Source organism: Idiotropiscis lumnitzeri, chromosome 12, assembly GCF_059441095.1.
Source record: "Idiotropiscis lumnitzeri isolate Australia: NSW breed Sydney's pygmy pipehorse chromosome 12, RoL_Ilum_1.0, whole genome shotgun sequence".
Lineage (NCBI taxonomy): Eukaryota > Metazoa > Chordata > Actinopteri > Syngnathiformes > Syngnathidae > Idiotropiscis > Idiotropiscis lumnitzeri.
Genome location: NC_142402.1, coordinates 13,653,710 through 13,678,596, shown reverse-complemented (window position 1 = coordinate 13,678,596; position 24,887 = coordinate 13,653,710). Strand labels below are relative to the sequence as shown.

General features: G+C 39.8%; 1 protein-coding gene across 1 annotated transcript; it reads right to left on the bottom strand.

Annotated features, from left to right (window-relative positions):
* Nucleotides 1-880: 880 nt before the first annotated feature.
* pigk (phosphatidylinositol glycan anchor biosynthesis, class K) lies at nucleotides 881-23,829 on the bottom strand. The gene is made up of 11 exons (XM_088311545.1): nucleotides 23,695-23,829; nucleotides 23,418-23,471; nucleotides 23,216-23,307; nucleotides 22,841-22,976; nucleotides 22,627-22,738; nucleotides 21,832-21,928; nucleotides 21,095-21,212; nucleotides 20,605-20,715; nucleotides 19,367-19,539; nucleotides 9,766-9,841; nucleotides 881-4,087 (listed from the first exon to the last, which is right to left on the bottom strand). The coding sequence occupies exons 1-11, from the start codon at nucleotides 23,758-23,760 to the stop codon at nucleotides 3,971-3,973; spliced, it is 1,152 nt and encodes a 383-aa protein (XP_088167671.1). The 5' UTR covers nucleotides 23,761-23,829; the 3' UTR covers nucleotides 881-3,970.
* Nucleotides 23,830-24,887: the final 1,058 nt, after the last annotated feature.

Genomic DNA, 24,887 nt, shown 5'->3' with positions numbered 1-24,887 from the left:
GTGCACACAGGAGTTGGAGAAACGTAGCAACCTCAATCCTTTCAAGCAATGAATTTTACAAGTTGACTTTTGCTCACTCCAGCAGGAAAACGCCAAGCCATGTTCTGCACTTTTGTACTTGACTTCGCCTGCCAGCAGTCCAGACCTGTCTACCATTTAAAATGTGTGGCACACTGTAAAATGATAAGACAGAGTTCTCAGACTGTTGAGCAACTCTATTGCGTATCAAACTGAATTTTAACTTCAGGCCAGCATGCAAACAACATGGCAAATTTGAGAAAACTTAAAATCGAGCAGCAGAGGTGTTGACAGTTTAAAATTTGTAGTGTAAAAAAGACCTCGCATTTGCTATTAAAAAATAAAGATCACCTCATTCCTTGAAAGCGATCAATCAAAATTAACGACTGATTTTTTTTTTTATATGAATACACTTGGTAAGACATTTTAAGCCTTCTCGCAGAACTGCAAAAGCAGAAATGAAAATCAGTTTTTAAGATGGATATCATTTCAACCGCTTTAGTCAATGGGAAATTCTTTACCAACTTATTTTGAAGTCAATCAATAAATAAGTCATTCTAAGAAACAATCCAATATACTGCAGAGGAAGGAGTGTGTGTGCGTGCTTGTGTTTGCTTGAGTGAGGTTGACCTTGTCTGCCAAAATCTAATCACCATTCCTGAGCGTCTCACCCCCCCCAAAAAAAATCTATAAGATATTAAATTCTGCAGCACATTAAATACAACTTAATTTGACAGCACTCCGTGGTGAGGTTTTCACAACAAGCTTGTTGGAGCAACTGTCGAAATCTAATCATACTTGTTTCAACGTGTTGATGGATTTGCTTTCAGGCGATCGACCAAATTACAGACAACAAAAACTGTTGTTTTAAAAGTGTTTATTTTATTTATTAATGAAGATCGTTCACTCAGACACAAAAAAAATCAGCAGTTAAGTCCTCAGTTGTTGTGCGATACCAAAATGACATTTGTTGCTGTCCAATGAAAACCACACTTGCAATTGTAGTCACTTTTTTAGTATTTCTTAAAAGAAAGTACCAATGACTTTTTAATATTGATTAATATGTCGCCACATGTTCTGATTTTGTAGTGTTAATGAAAAGCATTTGTGACTTTTTAATTTGAAAGAAAATCTAGTACGTCTCCAAATTAAGTGATTTTTACTCCACTTATGAAAGTTATCAAGAACTGCAAGTGGGACCTTGATGAAAAACGGATATCTCCAAATGTTGGGACTTTGCCAGGAATATATTTTTTCGTCTTACGAAGTTGATATTTTGCTAGACCTGGGATTTTCTTTGGACAGCAATGATACATTACATCTTTTTCCAAGCAAAGGACATAAAGATGCGTAAACTTCCATTGAGCATTACTAGTGAAGGGCAAAATGAAGCTTCAAATTTGCTTCGTGAACTAGTTGTATTTTTTCATTCCTCTAGATGGCACTCTCTGTTCGACATTGGGCTGAAAAACAGACTGACTTGCCATTTCTTAAACCACATTTAAACCAACAGTGCCATCTACAGGAGTCAAAAAGTACAACAACTGGTTCATGAAGTTTCGTTTTGCCATCACATTACATATGATGATTGTAGCAACCGTTACAAAAAACAAAGCCAATCCTCCGCAGTACACTTTGAATTGCTGGAACTTATTGAGATTACAAAGCAAATGCTCCCTGAAATGCTTCAGTATCATTTCACACAAGAAAATAGTCCCAAACTGTAAGGCTCGCCTTTTGCCATTGTTTAAATGGAGCACGCCGCCGCCGCCGCCGTCACCTCAGAGGAGCTTTGCGGTCACAGAGGATGCCACCATATGAGGTGTGCCGGGACTGGATCAAAAAAAGATATTTCAAAACCAAAATTACAAGTTTGGACTTTAACTATGAGCCAGACAATTAATGAACATCCCCAATAAGATGTCCGGCATTTTGACACCAGTCCCGCAACACACCTCGTATCTCGGAAGCAGTCGCACGCCCCGAAAGTAGCACAAATTAGGAGTTCAAAGTTTCCGCGAGCCGAGTTGGCCAAAAATCTTACACCATCGTATCTGCTTCAAGGGAGGCGCTTGCAGCAGTAAAAGGAGGACCTCCTCGTAATTAGGGAAGCTCAACATTGTCGGCTACAAGCAGTTGGAGACAAATTTGTTCTTTTGATTCAGCGATTCATCTCTAATCAGGACACCGGCATCTTGCCAAAATAAGAAAGTAAAATATGCTTGGCTCCCCCCAAAAAAGGGAAAGGAAACTGCGGGAATTGGATGGCGGGAAATAAATAGGGACGGGACGGAAAAGGAAGGAAGAGATGAGCACGGCATTAATAATGTATAAGAAGAAAGGCACCCGGGTGGCTGATGCAGCAGCTGTCTGGTTTTAGGGAAGGGAGGCACCCGTGTGCTTTAAACATCAATCAGTCTTCCCAGCAATGAGGCGGTGATGTAGTAGTGTCACACCAGGAATGAAAGGGGGGAAGAGAAATGAAAAGAAAGCCCATTATATCACAAAGGATCCATTCGGGACCATTCGCTACCGAGGCTTACTGGCCTATCGCTCACTTATCGCCGGACTGCGAATGGCCACAGAAACAGCCGTCAGTCAGAGCTCCACACAGCGGGAAGCTAAATGATGTTTCGGCAGGGAGGGCAATTTGGTGAATAGGAAAGTTGGAGACGCTATTATGTGAGATTGTTATCCACGATATGACGGTCAGGGGGTGTAATGTGCGCTGACAGCAGAGATGTAACATAAGTCATCTCTCAGCAGCACCAGTCGCCACCAATCGAACTGCTTCCATCACGCTTTTTTTCCCCCCTCTCTGGCTAGCCCAGCAGTTTGGCCACAAAAATAAGACAAAAATATGCTGAGCAGAACATCCGCTAAAAATGATTAAAGTCTTATTCAAGGACTCGCTTCTGTGCACACGTAGGCTGGAGTTACACTACATGGTCCAAGTCACACAATTCCCATTTTTACTCCCAAGCGTTTAACTTTCAAATCTTCAAATTTAACTGCTGCACTTCTCTGAGCCGCTGAAACGGAAACTAAATGATATCACAATCTAACGTGCTAAAAAGTTCTTTGCCATTAAAGATGATTGATTGTGTAGTTGTTTATGTACATTTTTGAAGGGTATACGTGCAGCCTGGTGCCAATGTTCAGTAAATATATGCACAGTGAATACAGTAATATTTAAGAGTTCAATATTCACAAATTCAACTATTGTCGTTTTTATTTCTGTGAAACCTATCCTGAGCTATTCGCATATTTTGACAGTCATGGGGTGGACACGGTAAACTTAGGTGTTTTCCAACCCCTTTGTCAACTGTGATTTGTCATTGTCTTATTTAAAAAAAAAATCTGGTTCACGTTAAGACTCAATCATTTATTCACATCGGAAAGTAGTACGATATTTGGTGTGGAGCAAGAAACTATGATAATGTGGTACATTTCATTAGCCTGGGTTGTTAGAAGAAATTACGGAGAGTCATCACCACACTTGCAAAGCTTTGTGTCTCAATATTGCATATCAATGGAAAAGTTATTTGTTTTGTTAAGTCTGCTGTTGTAAATTGAATTTAAAATTATGAGTTTTGGGATCAGATTTTGCGGTTAACATTTTTGAGGACGTGGTCAATCATCCGCGGTTTAACACTTTTCACAGCGGGGCTCAGATTACTGTGTGTAAAAACACAGTAATAATAAATTGATCACTAGAACTGCAATCTAAATCCCGCCTAAAATGTGCAAAGATGTGCATTTGCATGCAAAACCGTCTTCATACATAAATACATTCAGTTTGAGTAGAAAAACACAAAACCTTGACAAACTTCAGTGTAAAAACCCAGTTAATTGTGGCCTCACAGTTTGTGTTGCCGTACATCTTTCAACGTTCCCTTTCAATACGGCTTTATTCAGGACTCCTCGCCCTATCCGCGGCGGACATCTTGCCTCAGAAGATGTGTTTGAGGTGCTTTATGCCGTACGTCTTGAAAAACACAAGCAGGATGAGGGTCCAGAGGCCAAGGATGAAGCCGTCGGGAGGATGCCAGTCTTTCTGTTTGGGCTTCTACATTTTGTAAGGTGAGGTCATACGGGGATGGAGGCGGACGACAAGGGAGGGGGGGGGGGGGGGGGTGAAATGCAGTTTTAGTAATAGTGAGCATATTTCTCCTGTTGAGGGTACTGCTGATTGCACTGTCATTCACAAAGTCAGGCAGGAAAAATCAAGAACACACACACACACACACTCACAAACAAACGCATCATCAGTTTACCGCCCTTGCCTCATGTTTGTCCCGTTCAGTGGCACATCATCATTTTGTGTATGATTATACTTTTAAATCTCCTCTTCGTATTAAAACGCACACCACAAGGAACACATTTGTATGCTAATAGGATGGCAATGTTACGCACCCTGATGAGTTAACCTCTTAAAAAAAAAGTGAGGGGGGGGTAGAAACATGGGTGTACATTGGTCATCAGAGTTATACAGCGAGCATGCACTTTAAAAGATTTTGGATATTCCTGTCCTCACAAGCTAACATTATACAGTCAGAAGGTGGTGGAAGCCCCCGACCCCCCCCCCCCACCACCACCACCAAATCCAATCCAATCGACAGTCTGCAAGACTTGGCAGGACAAGCACTCAGCATAGAACATGGTGCGTGGTTGAGTACACCAAAATGGGGGGAAAGTGCGCTGTCTGTTTGGCTCAATGAGGGAAGAAGGAAGGGAACGTTTGCAGAGCGGTAAACATTGACACTGCAAATGGAGATAAAGTCAGGCTGACAGAAGAGAAGGACGCCAACTTGCTGGAGGAGAGGACTGAAAGTAATGTTAACTTAGAAGCTTTCCAAGGCTTCGTTTACACTTGTCTCATTCGGTTCGTTTAAAACTGCTACTGTTTGCGATAGCTCTGTTAGGTTGGCGCGAAACCTGGCCAGCAAACAAACTGATTGCGGTCTATAAGCGGTAACACAGTTTTGTTTAGTGTGAACTCAGCATGCACCAGAGACCAAAGGAAAAACAAATACACGAGAGTAAATTTTGGGACAGTCATCATGCTCTTTTTGTCTTCTCAGCTGGTAAAAACACAAGTTGTTAAAAGTTGGATAACATTTTGAGTTTCATTACGCAATACGGAGCACCCGTGACGTCTATTGAGCAACTCTTAATTATAAATATGCAAAGACTTGCTTCTTTTCATTCTGCGTGAAAGACAGATTCGAAAATGGATCTATTTTTAGGTCTTTCGATTATGAGCGCCTGTCAGCCTTCCTTGAAGACAGCCATTTTTAGCACAAATGATAATCAAATTCTAGTAACGGGAGACAAATTCGGTCAGCTTGACCTTGACATCTCCCTGGGAAGCTATTGGGGGGAAAAAAGCAACTGAAATTAGGGATTGCCAATATGACAAAAAAAAAAAGCTAAGTGTTTGCTCCTAGACACTGTGCGACAAATAAGGAAGCAAGGAATTATTGGTTAGGGAAGGAAAAATCGGCGTTAATGTGCTTACGTATGCAATAACCTCCTTGTCTTCACAGCAAGTTACGTGACAAAGATGCCAATTACCACTGTCAAAAGACACAAGCCATCAGTAAATCTCACCAATGTTGGACTGCAAATATATTTAATTGCTCAATCAGGAGGAATCAATGAGGCTCCTCGCCATGAACTGAATGCAAATGACTTCTAGTTGGTAAGGCCACGTGAGCGGTTAGTGGGAAGGTTGACAGTCAGAAAAAAAAAAGGTGGTGGGTTGGTCACATTTTAATATAAAAACTAGCAACTTGGGCTCTTGCTAAAAAAAAAAAAAAAATTAAATTAAATAAATAAATGTACAGGGGGCAGAGGACATATACCTGAGGAACACTGCGGCTTATCTCCCACTGTTGTTGTCCGTCACATTCATGAGTGAGTTTGCAACATCGCAAAATTTGATGCCAGACAGGGATTTCTCGATATCCAAGGATAGTGGTTAGATGTTACCAAGATAACAATCGGATGCGTCGCAATACTTTTGTCAACATCTTGGTTGCGTTTAAGGAAGGTCTTCGTTACAAATATTAGTCTGAATGAACATCTGCGCATATGGATGCGAAAACAAGTACGACTGAAGAACAATGGGCATTGAACGCATGCCTGAGGAACACCAACTTAGCTTCGATGGCAAATAAGTTGCTCCATAGGAATGCTGAGAATAATTTACTGAGTCCAAGCAAGCGTTGGTAAGCTGTAGTCACCACAGCGCGCAAACCCGTCGTCGTTGACAAGACCCGACAGACAGAGCGTGTGACCATCAGGAGCGGTTGACCTGTGAGCCTCTAGTGGGGGAGGACGAGCACATGGGATGCGGCACGCCACTGACCCAAAGCCAAATCAGCAGCGCTGCTAGCGGGAACGAGAGAACATATGGCCTCAGCAGAGCCAAATGAGCAAGTAGTTAGCGCGATGTGAAAATACTACGACACATCATCACTCTGTGCTTTTGTGTACGGCTGAACTTCTCTTTCAGGCTTGTGCTTAACACGGTAACGCTTTCACTGTGCTTCTTTCTCGGGCTTTGTGACATGCACTGCTGTCATTGCTTATTCACTTCTGACTGTACTTATTTTTCAGGCTTTTGTGACGCATGCTGCTGTCATGCTTTGTTACACTGTCGCCCTGAGCTTCTTTTTCAGACGACTTGTGTAGAAGACTGCTCACTTTGTCACACTCTCACTCAATGCTTCTTTTTCCTGCGTTTTGTGTATTGCTGTCAAGCTCATTAGGCCATTTGAAGACGTTTGATACAATTGGTCAGTCTTGTTTGTTCACACGAGTGTATATGCATGTACATGCACACACACAAATATTGTGTGGTGCTGCGTGATATATTTAATGAGAAAATTGCATTAATAGAAGAAGGTCAAGACTTCCTAACCGAGGCTACATGTTCAATTCCAATTCACTTTTACAAGAGGAACACAAAAATTTGAAGACGAAAAAGTGAGCGTGAAAGGGACATTAAAAAAAAATATTCAGCACAAACAGATATGATTAAATGATTGAAGGGGAGAGGAAGGCTGCATGTTTGGTGACCTTCACTGATTGAACCGTTCATTGACGCAGCCTACCTCCATTGCACAGGCTTTGTGTTGCATATTCAATCCGCCGGTAAAATCAATTCATGGCAAAGCCATCAGATTGATTGGAGATAATTAACATGAGATGCTGACGGTCATTCAAAACACCTTGACGAACACCAACACTCTCAAGGTTGAAAACGGCTGCAATTTATGTCAGGGGAGCCTTACAATGCATTTGCATTGTACTCAAAATGGCTTGACATGCTCGCCACCAGCGATAGGGGTGAAACGGCATTTAGTTTTTTCTATTCAGAACATTGCAAAAGTGTACAGTGTTCCAAGATAACATCGTATGTTATAATAATAATTGTTATAACAAAGTTGTGTATTTTAGACAACCATATAGCTTCAGCTAACAGTTTAGCTTAACGCTAACAAATAACGCAAAATGTCAAGACGATCTAATAAATTAACAGTGTAGCTGAGCTGGGTTATCCCCTTTTAAGGAACAGGTAAATGGAGCAGAAAGATAATACAACATAACACCCAAAGGCATATATTATTTGTCATCTGCAACGAATGGCTTATATTACAGTGGCTGACCGAGGAGTGACCGTCTCCATGTAGCGATTTATCAGAACATTGACCACTGAAGTGGAGCAAAACATGGGAGGAAAATTCAATTCTAATCTATTGAGCCTTCATTACCGTATTTTTTTTAATGACAGTGGTACAATGAGCTATTTTATTTACTAAAAAACAATTGAAATAGTTTTTTATGGGTGGCAGTTCGGAACAGATTAACGGCATTTACATTAATTTCAGTGGGAAAGGATGACTTCAGATTTTTGAGTGACAAGCATGCTCACAAAGAGAAATAAATTTGCATCTCATGCCACCACGCTATGTTGTATATTAAATATGCATTTGTATATTTGCATATTTTATGCAATACTTTATTCGATAATCGTCACTTATTTAATAATGAATTCCTAGCACCGCTCTCAATCATGAAATCTGTTCTTGTTAACAGAAAAGCACTTCCCCGCTTTGCATTATATTCCTTTACAGTACCGAATGTGAACCGAACGATAACCAAGATACACAGCCAAATTGCGTTGGCACTATTCTCATGCAAAATGTATTTATTTGTTGTTCTAAACTCCATCTTTGCTGAGCAGAGGCACATTGTACGTGCTAATCTAATAAGAGTGGGCGGTGAAGGACTCTGATCCACGCCATCCCTACATCCACTTTGAAAGGAGTGTCATGTGCGACCGGCGCGACCGATGAAGGTAGCAAGGAATTCATTTTCACCGTTTGCGTTTTCAACACCCTCAATTCTCTGGAGGCGTATTGTCAAGCCGGCGTAAGCATAAATAACAATTCTGAAGCCGGCAAACTGCTTGCCAAATAATGAAAAAAAAGTACAATACACAAGAGAGGAGTGAGTGAGAGTTCTTTCCAGCAATGGTAAAATGTAGTGAATAGGAAGGGATGAGTGGGCTTGGGAAGAGAGGCGGGTGTCATCCTGCCACCAGTGACAGTACATTAATCAAGTCTTCACACACATACACAGACCCGCGTGCATTTGATAAAGCACATCAACGCATATCGACTGTCAGTCATTCTGATGACTTCCCTATTTACAAGTCGGCGCATGCTCTCACGGGAAAATAGGGAAATGCTTTGCTGAGCGCCGAGAACACAATCAATGATTGGATTTGTGTTTGTCGCCACAGGCAGCAGACCCTCTTGGGCATATTCAAGACATCAAACCGGTGCCAAGCTGGCTCACATCTTACTTCATCGCTCGAGTGCGTCTGAATTTCAAGTAAAGAGATCGCTCGTCGAGGGATTCTCGCAGCACGACGGCAAATCTGCGGGAGGGGAGCTGTCGATAAGCTACAGGGGACGTTGGTCGTCTGACCCTTAGTGCAGATGGCCGGATATGAGGAGAGGGGGAGATTATTTGTGCAGTGAGGCACCAACAGGAGTGCAAGGATATAATCAAACATCTGTGGCGGGGGTCATTGGGGTGATGCAACCTGTAATATGTATGCATTTACAGAAATGAGAAAATAAAGAAATCAAAGGAAAAATGCGAAGCTCACTGGCAAATATAGCAGACTTAATGCACAGAGGAAAACTGACCTTGAAATCTGGACGTTTGCAAAGTGTCCAGAGGGATGTACTTATACTGGACAGCACCATTTTCTATAATCAATTCTAGATAGCAATTGAACAGATACTGCATTACGGAAAGGCAAATGCTTTCTATGATGAGAAAAAAAAAAAATAGTGGGTTGCGAAAATATTTATTTATTTTAATTGAATGGAGAACATTAAAAAAAATTAAATTGAATTAAAACGCCACAACTCTGAAAGAACATACCATACGCACACATTCTCCAGCCACAACCGAGCATGTCTATTGTGCCAAATGTCACGGTTGCCCCTTCACACCAAAAAGACCGGGACTCGGGTTTCACAGTTGTCACCGTAACCATGGAAACGGCACAAGGACAGCTATCGAGGGTTGTCCTACACAAACATCCTGAGCAATCTCCAAATGAAGCATGGAAGCACGTGGCAAGACATGAAGACGACGAGGTCGGGACGCTCACGGTCCTAATGTGTGTTGTACAAATGAGTCGGTTTGTGTCTCTCTTACCTGATGAATGATCTCAGACACGGGAAGCTGATCGGCATATGAGCGTGACACCTTTAGCAGCTCTTCACTCTCGGAGCTGAAAGTAAAAAAAATAAGTTTTAAAAACGATTTTGAGCGCATGTCAACGTGGAGATGTTTTTGATTCCATGAAACCACAACATTTCATATACAATCACTTTTTTTTTTTTTTTTTTTAAATCAGGTCCCTGAGTCAATTAATTTGAAAACATTGCTCTACAACATTCTTAACCGGATGACGCAGTGGTGAGTTTTTGTGTAGCAGTGCACTAACAACAAAACCAATGGCGAAATTCCGCGTTGTGTTCATGTTGCAGAAGTTCTTGAACATGAGAAGGCTTCTACAGCAAAATCTTCTACTCCTCCTCAACAACTGTCAACAACAACTCGAGATAGAGAACAGTCATTGTTGAACGGAAACCATTGTCCAAATTTGGTCAATTTCATATATGTTTTTTTTCACATCCAAAATCCATATTGTTAGTGAGTATACATTATTAACAATTTAGCGTTGAAAATGGTAAGATCCTATTAACTCTTGAATGCCTAAGTGATGTAAAATGTTGCCACTTCAGTGTGCGGGAGTACATTGAAAATTATGTTTTTTTTGGACAATAACAAGTGAAAATAGTTCATTTCAGTAAGCGTGCTTCGTTAAAAATGAGTTGCTGTCATGCTCGCGTGCAGAACGACGCCGTCAGCCACAAAGGTAGGAGCATGCAAATTAATTTTCACCTATTCTAGTCTGCTTGGTCAGCTCTTCATTTCAATTGCATTACTCGTGACTCAAAGACCTTTAAAAAAAAAAATAAAATAAAAAAAAAAAAAACATTCTGGGGAATGATAATGTAATCACAGTGGTTTGTTTTTGCAGAGTATATAGAGGGCTTTTTTTTCAGGTAAGCGCAGATTTGATGTGGAATGCTGGCACCGGGACGTGTCCTACCATTTTAAGCAATCAGAGTAACAAAAAAAGGTTTTGTTTTTGGGCTGGTGTGTTGGTTCATAACGGTATATGATTGCAATAAAAAGTGCAATATAAATAGAATAAGCTTTCTTCAATTTCCTCAAAAACTAGTGATTCCGGAGATGCGATGATTCCGCCGGACAGAAAAAAAAAATGTTCTTAAATCCAACCCACCTGCGTCACAGACTTTTTAGTCTCTTGATTTTGGTGTTTCATATGACAGCAATTCAGCATTTTTATGCAGGCACACACATTTTGTCCTAAACAATTTCTTGTGTTTATAAGAAATTTAAAAAAAACAGCAAAGAAATGGATTGACTTTGTTTCCGCAGGGACATGGCCTTAAGTCATTCTATAAACGTTCAATTAAATAGCCCCCTTTCACACAGCTTGTAAAAGCTGTCATTTTTCCCCAATTTATTTTCGTGTTGTGTTAAATGGCACGGAAACAGAGGGCCATGATCTGGCGGTTATCTGCCTCCTGAGGTAGTATGAGAGCCGTGCCAGGCCAAACGTCACCTGTAAAAGCTGTCAAGCATTTTAATGCGGAAAAGATACCGATATGAAATGAAAGGTACAAAGTCAGCCCGTCAATTTCTCTGCTACAGACGCGAACTACCTCACTGGAATCATCTGACAATGTGGAGCTGCGCCATCCTGCCTTCGCTGGGTTCGGTGTAAAAAGGCCAAAGCAGGCAATGCCAGATTCTCTTCTAGCGCGAAAGCAGCATTTATGCATAAAAGGGCGACAGGAATCCATTAAATCAGTTACAATGGAAGCACGTTTCTGAACAATCAGGTTTAATCTTGTTTTCTTGGAGTTGCCCTTCAAATGTAATTGCGATCAATTCTTTACAACAATACCAATTATGTTTCAAAAAAGAAGTATGATTGCGTACTATTGGCAGAAAACTTCAATCTTGAGATTCCTAGATGAACAAAGTAGATTAAAAAAAGAAAAACAATCCTGTGACAATTTATGAGCTCCAGCAATGGAAATAGCATCAGATAAGAGAACCAATGTTGCAGCAATCATTGCTACATCTCATCAGCATGCAGCACTAATTAGGCCGAGTACAACTCAACGGCTGATAAGAACGTGTCTCCAATATTGGAGTGCGTCTAGATTCTTCTGCTTTTCTGACATTTTTTTGGGGACATCTTTTCAACTACAAATACCGTTTGAGCAAGGCTAAATTTAAAGGATGATGAGAAACAATCCAAGGTTTCCAGACAAAAATGTGCTCTTCTGGGTCACTAAAACTGATCAAAATCTTAATAGGTTTCTTCCGGTGATGTGCCAGACGGCATGGCCAATATAATTGGGTACATTGCATTTTACCCACACAACAGGGGTTGTCATCAGGTGGCTTTAATTACCTTTACCATGACTGAAACCATCATCTCTTACAGTAGACGTCTTTACCATATATTATTTTTTTATATTATTGCGAGAGGCCAAAATCCCAAATGAACCAATTTCGATTATTTGCCCAGCTCTACTGACAGGCACACAGTCTTCCCAAAACTGAGGGGAAAAAAACAGTTACATTAATAAAACTCATTTGCAACTGCCTTATACTACTTTTCTTAATGCAAGTGTGCTCCAAGTGCACACGGCACCACACTGCCCACAAGGGGTCAAGGCAAGCACAGCAGTTTCAGCCATTTTAATTGCTTTTATTCTAATGTATTATTTTACGTTGTTACTAATTTTTTTCTGTTGTTTTTTTCCCCACATTTATATTTAAAAGTTGAGTTTTGCAATTTTAATAAATACTAAGTCATGAAATCGATGAATAATCGTGATTTCAAAAGCAATCAAAATAGTCACGATAATAGTATTTTTTTTAAGCTTGGCCCAATTAAGTATTTTTATATTAACTGTTTCTACGGCATTCTTTTGTGAATATTCGTTATTTGAAGAAGTATCACGCCCAGAAGTTTATGGTAATTTTAAATGAGTCCATCAATAAGATTTGGCTGACTACTAGCATTAGCAATGGCATTGTTTCTAAAAATGAGCCATCTTGGATTTAAATATACAATGTGCGTGATTATTTGTGTTGCGCTTTTTGTTTTACAGTAAACTTCAGTTGTGGCGTCATTGGCAGAATAACAAACACATCACACGCCAGCTGCAAGCGACATTGGATTCAGGTTTGTGTTCACAACACAGGAACTTGTAAACACAAACCTGCCTTGACTGACACATTAATTATGTTTTTATGATTGTGAGAATCCAATATCTAAGTCACAATTATGTAGATTTTGACTAATTGCCCGGCCCTAAGTGGTTCCAATCGCCGTTGGCCACTGTGGGGACCACGCTTCAAAACCATCACTTAAGAATCCCCCTGCACCAATATCATTTTTTTTTTTTTATGTTGCAAGTTAAATTTCATGTACGTGTGTGTTCATGACAAATAAGGATGATTCTGAAAAAGACAGACAGAAATAAATGGCCCCAAGGCCACTACACTATGAGGCAATTCAATTGAGAGCGCTTTCCACTTTACTGCGTATATCTCAAATGGGCATAGCCTTGCTGTCTGCAGCTGCCATCTTCAGGTCTAACTAATTCTTCTTTAATATGAACTCCACTAGAAAACTTTGGCTGACTGCGTCACAAATCAAATAAATCAATCCGTGAATCAATTGGAAAATGAACTCGGCCGTCGTCATTTGGGCCAAACCCTCGTTCGCCCATATTTTGGCCAACAGACGACGACTAACGGAGCACACAATGTCATTACATTGTTAGGCGGCGCGGATAATGAAGAGGCGACTGAACGGCTCGTTAATAGGTCTTCTCAATCAAGTGCAATTGACTTAATGGAACAGCAGCTCGTGGCGAGGCAAAATGGCCGCTTGGAGAGGGCTGCAATGAGAGAGTAGGTGTGGCCAAAAGTGTCGATTAATGCAGTACAAACTTTAATCACAGCCTGTTGACACGACTCATTGTGTTCTGCGGCAGGGATTCAACCGACTGTGGTGCGTCCTCCTGGGGGTCGCGCCAAATAAAATATTACAACTTGCATATCATCTAATTGACCTGGACTGAAGCACACCCAATGGTTTATTAAATCACGTCATTCCAAACGGCGGTAAATCCTCAAGGGGGTAAGCGAGATGAAAAGAAAATATGGAACATTAAATACTGTTTTGGTGGCACACAAGCCACCCATTGAGTTTTAAATCAGATATTCTATAAATATGATGCTCCCTTCAAGATTAACTACCAAAACTTTAAATACCATTTCATTGTCTTAGCGCGACTCCATCCCTGGTTTCAGTCATGAATTCCAAAACGATGTTGTACTCTCCAGGGGACTAAAATAAATATAATAATATACCGTACAGCTCATCGCTGTTAGGCATCAACCTTGTATGTCAAAATATGGTCAGTTTATTTTTTTCTGGCGCAAATCGATAGTCTTGCTCTGTTCCCCCGTTGTTTAGAAGTGTTGAAAATAGCTGTAGACAAATAGGGTTATAAAACTCGAGACTCTTCACTGGCTCTGTGGGAGCTGTGTACAATTATGCCTTCTTGGCCAGGTCACTCTTGCCAAAAAATGTCTTACTTCATTATTTTACACCAGGATAAATAAAGGAACTATAAATAATGTCTCTAGACTGAACGTCCAGGTGTTTTTTTTTTTTTTTTAAGAAAATAAACTGTTTGGCTAATAATGATGACGTAGTTACAATGCAAAGCAAAGTTGGCGTGCAGATTCACTTGCATTTATCAAACCGCTTAGTCAACGCGTCGTTTAATTTATTGTATCACTCAGGCACGTTTAAAAATGCCGGGCTGCTTCATCAACCTAAGTAGAGGGTTAAGAGATGTTTTACCTATTTTGGGTTATTTATCATCTGGAATTGACTCAGTAGATGGGTTGTTTTGCTCCGAATCACATCGATAAAATCTTCACACCTGTCAAGTCCGGGCGCCATGAACGCACTAACATGCATCAGGTTTCCTGAAAAGTAGCCACTTTAGAGACGTGACGATTCAGCCAGACAGTTATGATACAGTTTAATTGAACAGACTCCCCACCCTCAAATTATGGCGGGCCACCCAAAGCATGCTTTTAAATCAGGTATTCCAAAGATGTAGTGCGGCCACATTAAAATAAAAATATTTAAAAATAGTTTAATTCGACTGGACTCATGCCAAAGAGGTTGTGTGAGGCTTGTGCAGGGTAGAGAGCACGCCATCTCTATGGCAACACTTGGAGCTCCCCATTTTCGATTGTGTTATCTGGCTTCCCCAGTGGCGCCCCAGCAGTGAAGGAACAGTTTATTTTTAATTTTTTACAGAAGGGGGGAGGTTCGGGTGAAGCGGTGGTAGCGAATGAATTAACCTATTAAATCTTTTTTTTTTTTTTTTTGTCGTACACATAAAAAAAAAAAAAAGATATATTTCCCTGGGGAAGGTGGCATCATTAGACGAGCGTGCCTCCCTCGCTGCCAACGTGACTTACATTATTACTTTAATATGTAGATTAGTTTCTCATTAGTGATACATCTAAAAATATCCCAACAACTCACAAAGCCTAAAAAAAAAATACCAATAAAAAAAAATAATAATTTAAAAGAAGGTCCACAGCGTGATGAGTGCTAAACTAATTAGCGTCTATTGTTTGGGTTTTTAATTAAAAGACTATAGAAGTAATTTTGTGTTGAATTTAATTAGTGTGTCTCGATTAGAAGCATTCGCAACCAGAGCAACTGTCTTGTCTGTGTGCTTATTCATAGTCATTCACTATCCTTATTTTTTTTTCTGACTAAAAGCAGAGTTATTCATTCTAAACTTTATCATTTCTTTACGTTTTTTTTTTTTCTAAAAAGATTTGGAGCATTTCAACTTTGCACTTCTGGCTGCTCTGCTGAACAACACAAGCAAGAAGGCAATCAAGAGATTTTTTTTTTTAAGAAATATAAAGCACCTGCTAGGTTGAACTGCGGAAAAAAACTTGGTGCACCAGTACAAGAATTGTAAGATCTCTCTCTAGGACCAAACTGGGGCAACTCGGTAAAGCTGTCAGAATGTTTCTGGTCTGCATTATTGATCTGCTTGCTACTAATCAATTATAAAATAATATGGGAAGTTGTGTGTATGTCGTCTGGGGAAGCAAAACAGCCAGTGACTAAAATAGGAATGGCAAGCGCATCGAAGTACTAATTAGCGAGACGAAGCTTTGTGACTACGAGCTTTCAGTCCTCTATATTGGTGCAGTTGACTCAAGTTTGAACATGAAACAGCTTTTATCGCCAGAAATACATTTCAGACAACTTGAAAATACTGCCTATTAAATTTTGTAGGGTATTAGACTAATGCAGGGGCATACACACACACCGACAATTGATTTTCCACCGATCAAATCAATCTCCGTTCCTTCCTTGGAGCATTGCAAAGATTGCTAAACATTGGCAAAAAGACTTGAGCAAAATTCTGTTAATGCTCAGCAACCTGTACACTTTTCTTTGCTGCTGTAACACCTCAAATTTCCCCATTGTGGGACTAATAAAGGACATCTTTATCTTTTATCTTTATCTTTACTTAAAAATGTTCCTACTCGCCAACGGACTACAGACTGAAACTAGGTATAATCTTTCATATTTGTATGTAAATGAGTTATGAGTAATGAGTTAACTCATTTAATTCCCATAACAATTTAAAAAGGCCATTAAAATCAAAACATTCAGTGCCAAGGTTAAATTATGTCATCTTATTCGTTTAAATCATTGGGAAGGGTTGCTAGTTGTCGAATGCGGGTTCTGATGCACTGGGCCTTTAAATTGTAAACAGTTTAAGGAGAGGTAATGAACCAAACCGCCAGCAAAGAAAGTGATGCACCATTTCAGAATGAAAGTCCCCGGCTTGCCAACTGTTTAGTGGGGGAGGGCCACTTTATTATCACGGCCCCGCGCTTAGTCAACATACTTTTATTTGGACAGTCTGAAACACACAGTAGAACGGGGAACGTATTTATATATGAATATCAAAGTATTGACGGTTGATGGAGCCGTCCTGGTGAGTCGTGTCAATCCAGTGCTCATATTTATGATGCAATCAAAAGACATAATGAAAGCACTATTCAAATGTTTGGTGTTACTAATGCAAAAAAAAAAATTATTCTGTCACAGGTTTGGTTGACATGTTTAAGCAAAAAGCTATTTTTGCTGGATTTTGGGTAAAATGGCTGCATTTCATGAAACTTTGGCATGTTCTACTGCTGATTACTAGGTGATGGAAAAGGTTAGCATTAATCTTATTTTCTGTAGCGAGAAGAGAGTCTATTCTTTCATTGGGAAGATTCAGTGGAAAAATACATTTTCTAAAAATTCCAATATAACCTGTGGTGAAAATGGTCGAAAATCGCTGGCACTCAAAGGTTATGATGAGAGCAAATGGCTGGCACTGAATCACTTAATATCCATGGAAATTGTAAATGCAGGATCTGTTCACTATTTGTGCTTGCAAATCTGTGCACGTGGTCAACACCGAGTTCGGCCGTTCCCTCTACATTGTTATGATTGTTTAGTGGAAGAATCGCCACCGAGGAGGCTCGTGCTGCTGCTGGACACAAAAAAAGGGGGGCAACTGGATATAGTGAGTGTTCATATATAGTGTGTCATCCACCACAATGAAAAAGGTGAGGCTACTTATTATTTCGTCAACTATTACGGCACCATGCTGCCTCCAACAGGTTCGTTTTGGTACTGTGATATTTGGTTTGGGCAACTCGGTCAAGTCTTTTAGTCCTTCATTGATCCTTCACTCGTATTTGTGTACGCTTATTTGCATGTGCGCATTTGTGACTTTTTGGGAAGTCGGGTGTGGTGATTTTAATAACGTGAAGCACTGAGTATGCACTGTGATGTAGTTATGTAAAGTGCTCTATAAAGTTTGATTAACTGATTGCCTGCCGTTCGTATTGTGCACCGTGTTGGTCATATGAAGTACGCCACATGAAGAAGGAAGAACACACATGGTGAATTTTAATCTTCGTTATGTGTGGAGTCAATAAAAAAAATGTGCGCTTAACTGGCAGAGGGCGGTTGAAGAGTCTCTACTGCCATCTAGTGGCTTATGGCTTGTTATTACATCCCGTAATTTTAGTGTAACGAGTAACTTTCTGTGCACGACACTCATTCTAGGGCTAGAGAGGGAATGGAGAGCTGTGTGTAAAGAACAACTGAGGATAGAAAAGGTCAACATACGTCTGTTTTTGTTTTTTTGTGATATAAAAAATAAGTGAGATCAAGATAACTTTCAAAATTTTAGATGTGATTTTGTATTGAGATTGTACAATACGGACAAAAATTTATTTAACAATTAAGGTAATTTTATATCCAGCTAAAAACATATATTCCATACGCATATGATGAAATCAAATCAAGCCAAATAAATACAATTGAAAATATCTGGTAGCATGATCACATTACGGAATGCAGTAAAGTGCAAAGAATTTAAATTAAAATAACAGCGCTTTGGGTAACATTCAGGTTTTCATACCATTTATTCAGTAAAAGTGCTAATCACCTCTTTCTGAGGTTGAGTTTTGTCAGCTTGTTATGAAGGCCTGATTGTGATATCTCAGTCAAGAGCATTAGTTGCAGCCCGTAAAAGGAGGCGGTAGATTTTACCCGAAGAACAGTCGTATGTGTACAAGTTTATACCCACGATGAATGCAAGCGTACACTCAAGGCACCGCTGACTGTCACCTACATAGTATGCAGTGCAAAGTGCCAAAGACATCACACTCAGTGAAGAAGCGCTAATGGGAGAAATTACATCAAAGTTGGCCCACTGCACTTCCATTAAAACCCAACGATAGCAGACTCTCATTAAAAGTTTAAACCCAGTTTGCAACCTTTTTAATCAAAAGTAAGATCACTACTGCAGAGTCTCACCACTGCATTGGGACATCTAAAATTTAATTATGATTTGCGGGCAGTTAATTCATTTTAAATCTAATGAACCAAATTAATACAAACTTTGTTGAGTGCGTGGATCGACAGATGTGGTAGATAACATCATTCTCTTCACTATAACTCATTTCAACGGTAATCTCAAGATAGGCATAGGCCTATTTTAGATTGTGACGGAATGATAACCAAGAATAAAAATATTGCAGTGTCGCATTATTAAAATGATAGCTCTAAAAATGTCAGATTTGTAATACTTGGGTAACTATTTTTTGCCATTGAACACATCCATCTTAACCACTTATCCACACTTTTTCTAATACAGAATATTTGGTACATTAATAAATGTGTACGTTGTTAAAATAAATATTAAACATTTTCTTCCAGAAGATAAATAGTATCTGTGGTCATTAGTAACACTGAATAATTTAAAATTGGAAGTTATTACAATTAATTAGCAAGAAAACAGTGAGCCTGCTTAAATAAATTTCTTTCGGTATATGTTAAATATAGGAATAATATCGATACTGAAACAAACAACTCCTAAATTGCATATCGCACGTTTTTCCCAATATCGTGCAAGGACAGCAGTGTCTATGTACTTCCTGAGGGGAAAGGGTATCCATTTTAGGGGGGGCATTTATTTGTCATATAAACTAGTAAGTGTGTTCGTCTTACTTGTCTTCCACCGGAGTTATGGGCTTGGTCAAGTTAAGGGTTTCCATGGTGATCTCCACCTTGCGGACGCTACCAAAGAAATCTGTGATGAGGACGTTTCTCGGGTCACGCAGGAACAGGTCAGTACGCTGGCCCGTAGTGGACACGCACTGGCTCTTGGGGCATACTTTGAACTGCAGAACACAAAGATGTTAGACACGCTCCATCACAAGCTCCTCAATTCTCTGTCATACTGTTTTTCAGCTGTCAGCCAAAGAGAAAATTGGGAGAGATCAACCCAGAATGCATTGATGCACGTCTGACAAATCGGTCACATTGATCCCAAAAAGGCACCGGACAACAAGTAATGGGGAAAAGTAATTCAAGGTTAAAAATGGAGGGTTGAGACTATTCCCTGCTGGAATTGAGGAAGGTGAAACACGGGTGCTGCCATGATAGAACCACGAGTCAGATCAGCATAAAGCCAACCACCGTGCAAAAAGTGAACACCGTTGAACATGCTATTAAACATTCTGTTCCATGTCTAGCCAGCCAATCCTGTGTGAGACTTTCATGTGGCTATTTTAAGACCACACAGAGATTTTAGGATGAGATCAAACAGGAAGGCAGTCTGTGTATGCTCTAACGCTGCCAAAGACTTTAGACTTTCTTTTGACAAAATTTTTAGGTGTCTTTAATGTCTTGGCATGTTTTCATTAAAAAAAAAAAAATTGCAGAATTGACCCTAACTTATTTTTAACCTCCAGTAAAACCTTGCTGTACACTGGACAGCGGCACTTTTAAGGGTCTTCTTTTGGACCAATTTTAAATCAATTTGCTTGCGTCATCCCAAGCTGCTTAGTTAACATGATTATTTTTTATTTCGTGCCCCTTGCTGTGAGAGCCCAACATCGAGTAAACAAATCCGCTCTTACGCTGTCTTGCAGGGCTTTATTGACTGACTGCTTAAAAGCTGATTTTAATGCTCATTTGAACGCAGCACACTTTCACATAAGATGTGCACTGCCCACATACTTATAGCAACCTTCACAAGTTTTGTGGTTTCCTATGGTGTGTGAAAGTAATTTTGCAAAAAAAAAAAAAAAAAAAGTTTGTGCATCAATAATAATACAATGCAAGCTACTTTTGGTGTACATGACTTGGCCATCAGGGGACAGTATGGCACAGCCACTAATACTCTAAAGAAGACGAGTTTCACAACTTTATGTAACGGTGTGCAAGAAGGGAAATGAGCTCACCAGATCATTCATATTACTTTTGCTGGCGGGGTGGATTTCTTCAAGGAACTCCAGCAAATAGAAAGTGTAACGATCCATCAGATGGACTCCGATGGCCAAATCGGGTTGGTGCTGCAATAAAGGACAAATTCACCAACCGTCAATCTTTGTAGAATCAGAATCAGAGAATCAGAAATCCCTTTATTGTCATTGTACTCAAGTGTGCAACGAGATTAGAGAGCTCCCCTTTGCAGTGCAATACAACAGTAATTCAGTTAAATATATAAATTAGATAAATAAGAGAATAGTTAGTGCAATGGAAAATAATACTGAATAGGATATATAAAAACACATCACGTTGCTGTTCTGCAAGGTAAGGGTGGTCGTGTGTGTGTGTGTGAGAGTTTAGATTGGAGATGGCTCTTGGAAAGAAAGAAAGAAACTTTCACGATAAAGCGGATAATGATGCGAATGTTTAATGTGCTTATATTCATGCAAGCAGGAAACCCACCGACAAGGAGTCCTCTCCAATTTGACTGCTGGCCAGAGCCAAAATGTTTGGAGAATACAACCTCTCATACATGGAAGCTCCTTGACAGGTGTCGATGATGAAAAGCAGTTCGTTGTACCTGCCAACAAACATGAACCGAGTCAGAGGAGTAATCCGCTATTTGGAGAGAACATTTCACACACGCGCACAACCCTAAAACCATCTTTCATCGAACTGTTGCCATGGAAACTAAGCAGGTTGGCTCGGTTTTTTTTTTCCCTTCTGACTTCTCTCTTCATAACTAACATTTTCTCAAAAAGTGTCCGCAAGGCGAACAGTCCACATGCGATACTTGTGTATTTAACTTCAGTTGGTCTTGCAATTGTGATGAAAATACAGTCCCAATAGTGTTCAAAAACACAAAACAACCTTTTCTTGGCACGGGTTTTAAACAAATAACACTTTTTACAGTTAGCCTTGTCATTACTGACATTATAACACCTGCTTTTCTAACAGTCTTGGCACACATTTCTCTTCAATGTAGCCAGTAACGCAAAGGCATTTCAGTTACGTAGTGTCTCATTATGAACACTAGGGGGAGCTTTTTAAAATGAGTTTTATAATATCTTGAATAGAGTTATAATGAATTTGAGAAAAAGATCAATGTTAAGTGTGGTAAATTGTGCTACAATATTGTAAGCACGGATAATGATATTTCACATTGCTTCATTTATTTACTAATAAAAGACATAATTTACCTTCTCTTTTGCCACATTTGTTCAAAGGCGTCTGCCAGTTCCACATTGGTGATCTCCTCATAGTCCTGGAACTTTAGGAAGCCATTGCCACCATGTCCTTTACAACACACACAAAACAAATACATTTTGAAAACAACAAATTCAACTATTAAATAGACGCATAACAAAAATACACATTTAACGATTAGAGCTGCGAGGAGCTATCAAGGGCCCTCGCAACCGTTTTGCGCGTTGGGGTACTTGCACATAGGACAATAACCACCAAAAATATGTTTACGCCATTATTTTTCCCTGCTGTTTTCCCACGGTGTTGAGAAGGTTCAACCAAAAATACAAATCCATCGAGTGAATTGTCAAGGAAGCAAAAGTATGATCGCCAAAATTGCACTTTCAAATAATCACAACACACTTCCTGTACATGTTTGGGGTCAAACTTACTGGGAAATGGCTTTGATGATCCACTCTAGGGGGCGCTACAGACTGATTATTTGTACTCATCTATGTTACCTTTAAAATGTCAAATTTGTTGCCAAGATCCAGGTGTGGGCAAAGTTTTTTTTTATTTTTGTTCACATTAAGTTTCACAAAAATGCGATTCTTCACGAGAACAATAAGAATTTATACGAAACCAATTGGGTCCCAGCAGCGATTGCTGCTCAAGCCCTAATAATAAAACTAAGTGAAAAAAAAAAATCACACTGCAAAGACTAAGAATGTCGAAATGTTTTCCGAAAACTGTGCCCATAGAGATAATGTTTCACGTCACGTTGACATTTTAAATTATTCTAAAATAACCTGTCAGGTAGATGAGGATGTTGCTTCGATCGTCAGACAGGAGACGCTTGGATCGCGGCGTGCTGGCTGGAAGCCTCCCAGTCAGAACTCGCAGAAAATTCTCCACACTCACCTAAAACATGCAGACAGCAACATTACACTGACTCACCATAAATATACCTAGAAGTAAAGGTTACAGGAACTTAAGTAGTGGCTTGGGCCTTGCTGATCCCACCTCGTAACCTCTGTAGTCCACCTCCACATCGTCACCATACACGTTCAGATCCATGTTCTTGTGGCTCATCACAGTGGCCGGCTTCGGGTTCCTGTGGTTGCAAGCCATGTCGTCTGCCAGCATCAGCACGATCTGACTGGTAGACCAGGCAAAAGGAGATCAAATGAACTAGAGAATACAGTCTCTATCTCAACCATATTAAAGAAAAAAAAATTATTTGGAGGATATATCTGGCTGTCCAATCACAAACACAATACATATTCGTCATCCTTTCAAGTCGGTGATAGTCGATCAGTTATTTACTCCTGGACACCTATTAAAAATGACCATATTTAAAACCTAAGAAGTTCAAGTATTCAACAGGATTTTATTCACCTATCAGGGATGCCAAGACGTTTCACGCTCCTGTAGACGGACAGGGTGTTAGTCACATGGCGGTAGTTGAACCAGAATCTGGACGTGCACGCCTGTTAAAAGCAAACGACAAGAGATGAGTGGAAAGAATCCACAACAGCATTTCTTTCTATATTGTCCACAAAGAGATCAAAGCGACGCTTCATCGTTGTGTGCCACTGACCAAAACCGCCCAATTGTTGGTGTGACCGCTGCTGAAGAACTGCTCCGCGGAGTCCTAGTTAAAAAAGTGAGAAAAGACGAAAGAAATAAACGTATTTTAAATCTATGTCAGTTCAAAGAAATGACCAGAAGATGACAGCATGGCAAGCTAACATGAAAACAATTGAAACATGACAGCGACCACGATGTGCACAAGAGGCTAACCGGTGAAATCTGTCCCCCCCAAACGAATAAAAGTGTAAAATTATTGAAGTTTAGCAGCGAGGGGTGACACTTACCGCGACATTAATGCCGTCTGTTGAGAAAAAGGTGCCCAATAAGATTGCAATGGTCGGAATTTTCATGATGTAGCCGTCAAAACTGAGAAACCAGGAAGACGACGTGGACAGCAACCCAGCGCGAGCAAATGAGTACATCCGGTTCGTGCGTGTCAAAATAAAAGTTATTTAATACGTTTTACCCGGAGTAACTATCATGTCGTTTATGTAATAAAGGCTTATTAGTGATTTATAACGCCCGTGGTGCCCTGTTACAAAATATATGCCAAAAGGGATGATTTGTGAAAACAAGTTCAAAGCCATTCACACATGCTGGAGCTGTAACAAAGCACGTTCCATATGGTTTAAAAAAATTAATTGATAAATAGAATAAATTATATATGAACTGAATGATCTGACACATATATTCAACTCTTGGGTTAAAACACATGAAAAGAGGCAGCCTGAAATAATTTCTTCTGTGAGAATAATGCAACATAAAAGTAAAAAACAGAAAAGAGCTTCCACCTTTGACTTTTCACGTTTCAACCTCATTCACACTCATTCATCATTCTGGCTACTGCCCATATTCCAAAAACATACATGTTAGGTTCATTGAAGAATCTAAATAATCCATCGTTGTAAATGCGTGTATTGTTTGTACCCTGTGATTAGTCAGCAGGGTTTGACTCCGTGACCTTTGTGAGTACAAATAGACTATTAGTATTAAGTATGACCAACAGCCAATGCCACTCTGCATTGCATAAGTGAATAAATCCCACTAAAATGTCATTTTGTGTCCAATACAAAATGTGTGAGGATTGACAGGCTGTTAAGTAAAAAACTAAATAAATAAGTAAAAAAGTTCTAGGAAATCAAATGCCCCCCTCCTCCTAAAAATGTGATCTTGTGAGAAGTGTGGAACAGATCACTTTTCTATTTCCAGCCATCATAACACACATTATATTACTGTGGCACAACTTAAATGATTGCCTTTGGCCAAACGTGTAAAGGATTACATACTTGGTTGCGGCAACATTATACAACAAAAGACGTCTCACAGCATTTTTAGATGTTTACAGTTCTGTATCTGAAAAATAAATGTTCTAATGAAGTAGTTGCTTTAGAGAGACAGCGAGTTAGGCGAAAGATACATAAATATGAATACATAAACAGTACTGCATGATGGTAATTATTGTGCTCCAATGTAATCT

What these genes read in the sequence shown, in the direction of transcription:
- pigk (XM_088311545.1), bottom strand. Translation starts at nt 23,760, where the DNA reads ATGAAAATTCCGACCATTGCAATCTTATTGGGCACCTTTTTCTCAACA. An exon ending in CAGACGGCATTAATGTCGCG is followed by an intron (nt 23,472 to 23,694) that starts GTAAGTGTCACC and finishes TTTTTTAACTAG; the next exon opens with GACTCCGCGGAGCAGTTCTT. An exon ending in CATCCTCATCTACCTGACAG is followed by an intron (nt 21,929 to 22,626) that starts GTTATTTTAGAA and finishes TGTGTTGTAAAG; the next exon opens with GACATGGTGGCAATGGCTTC.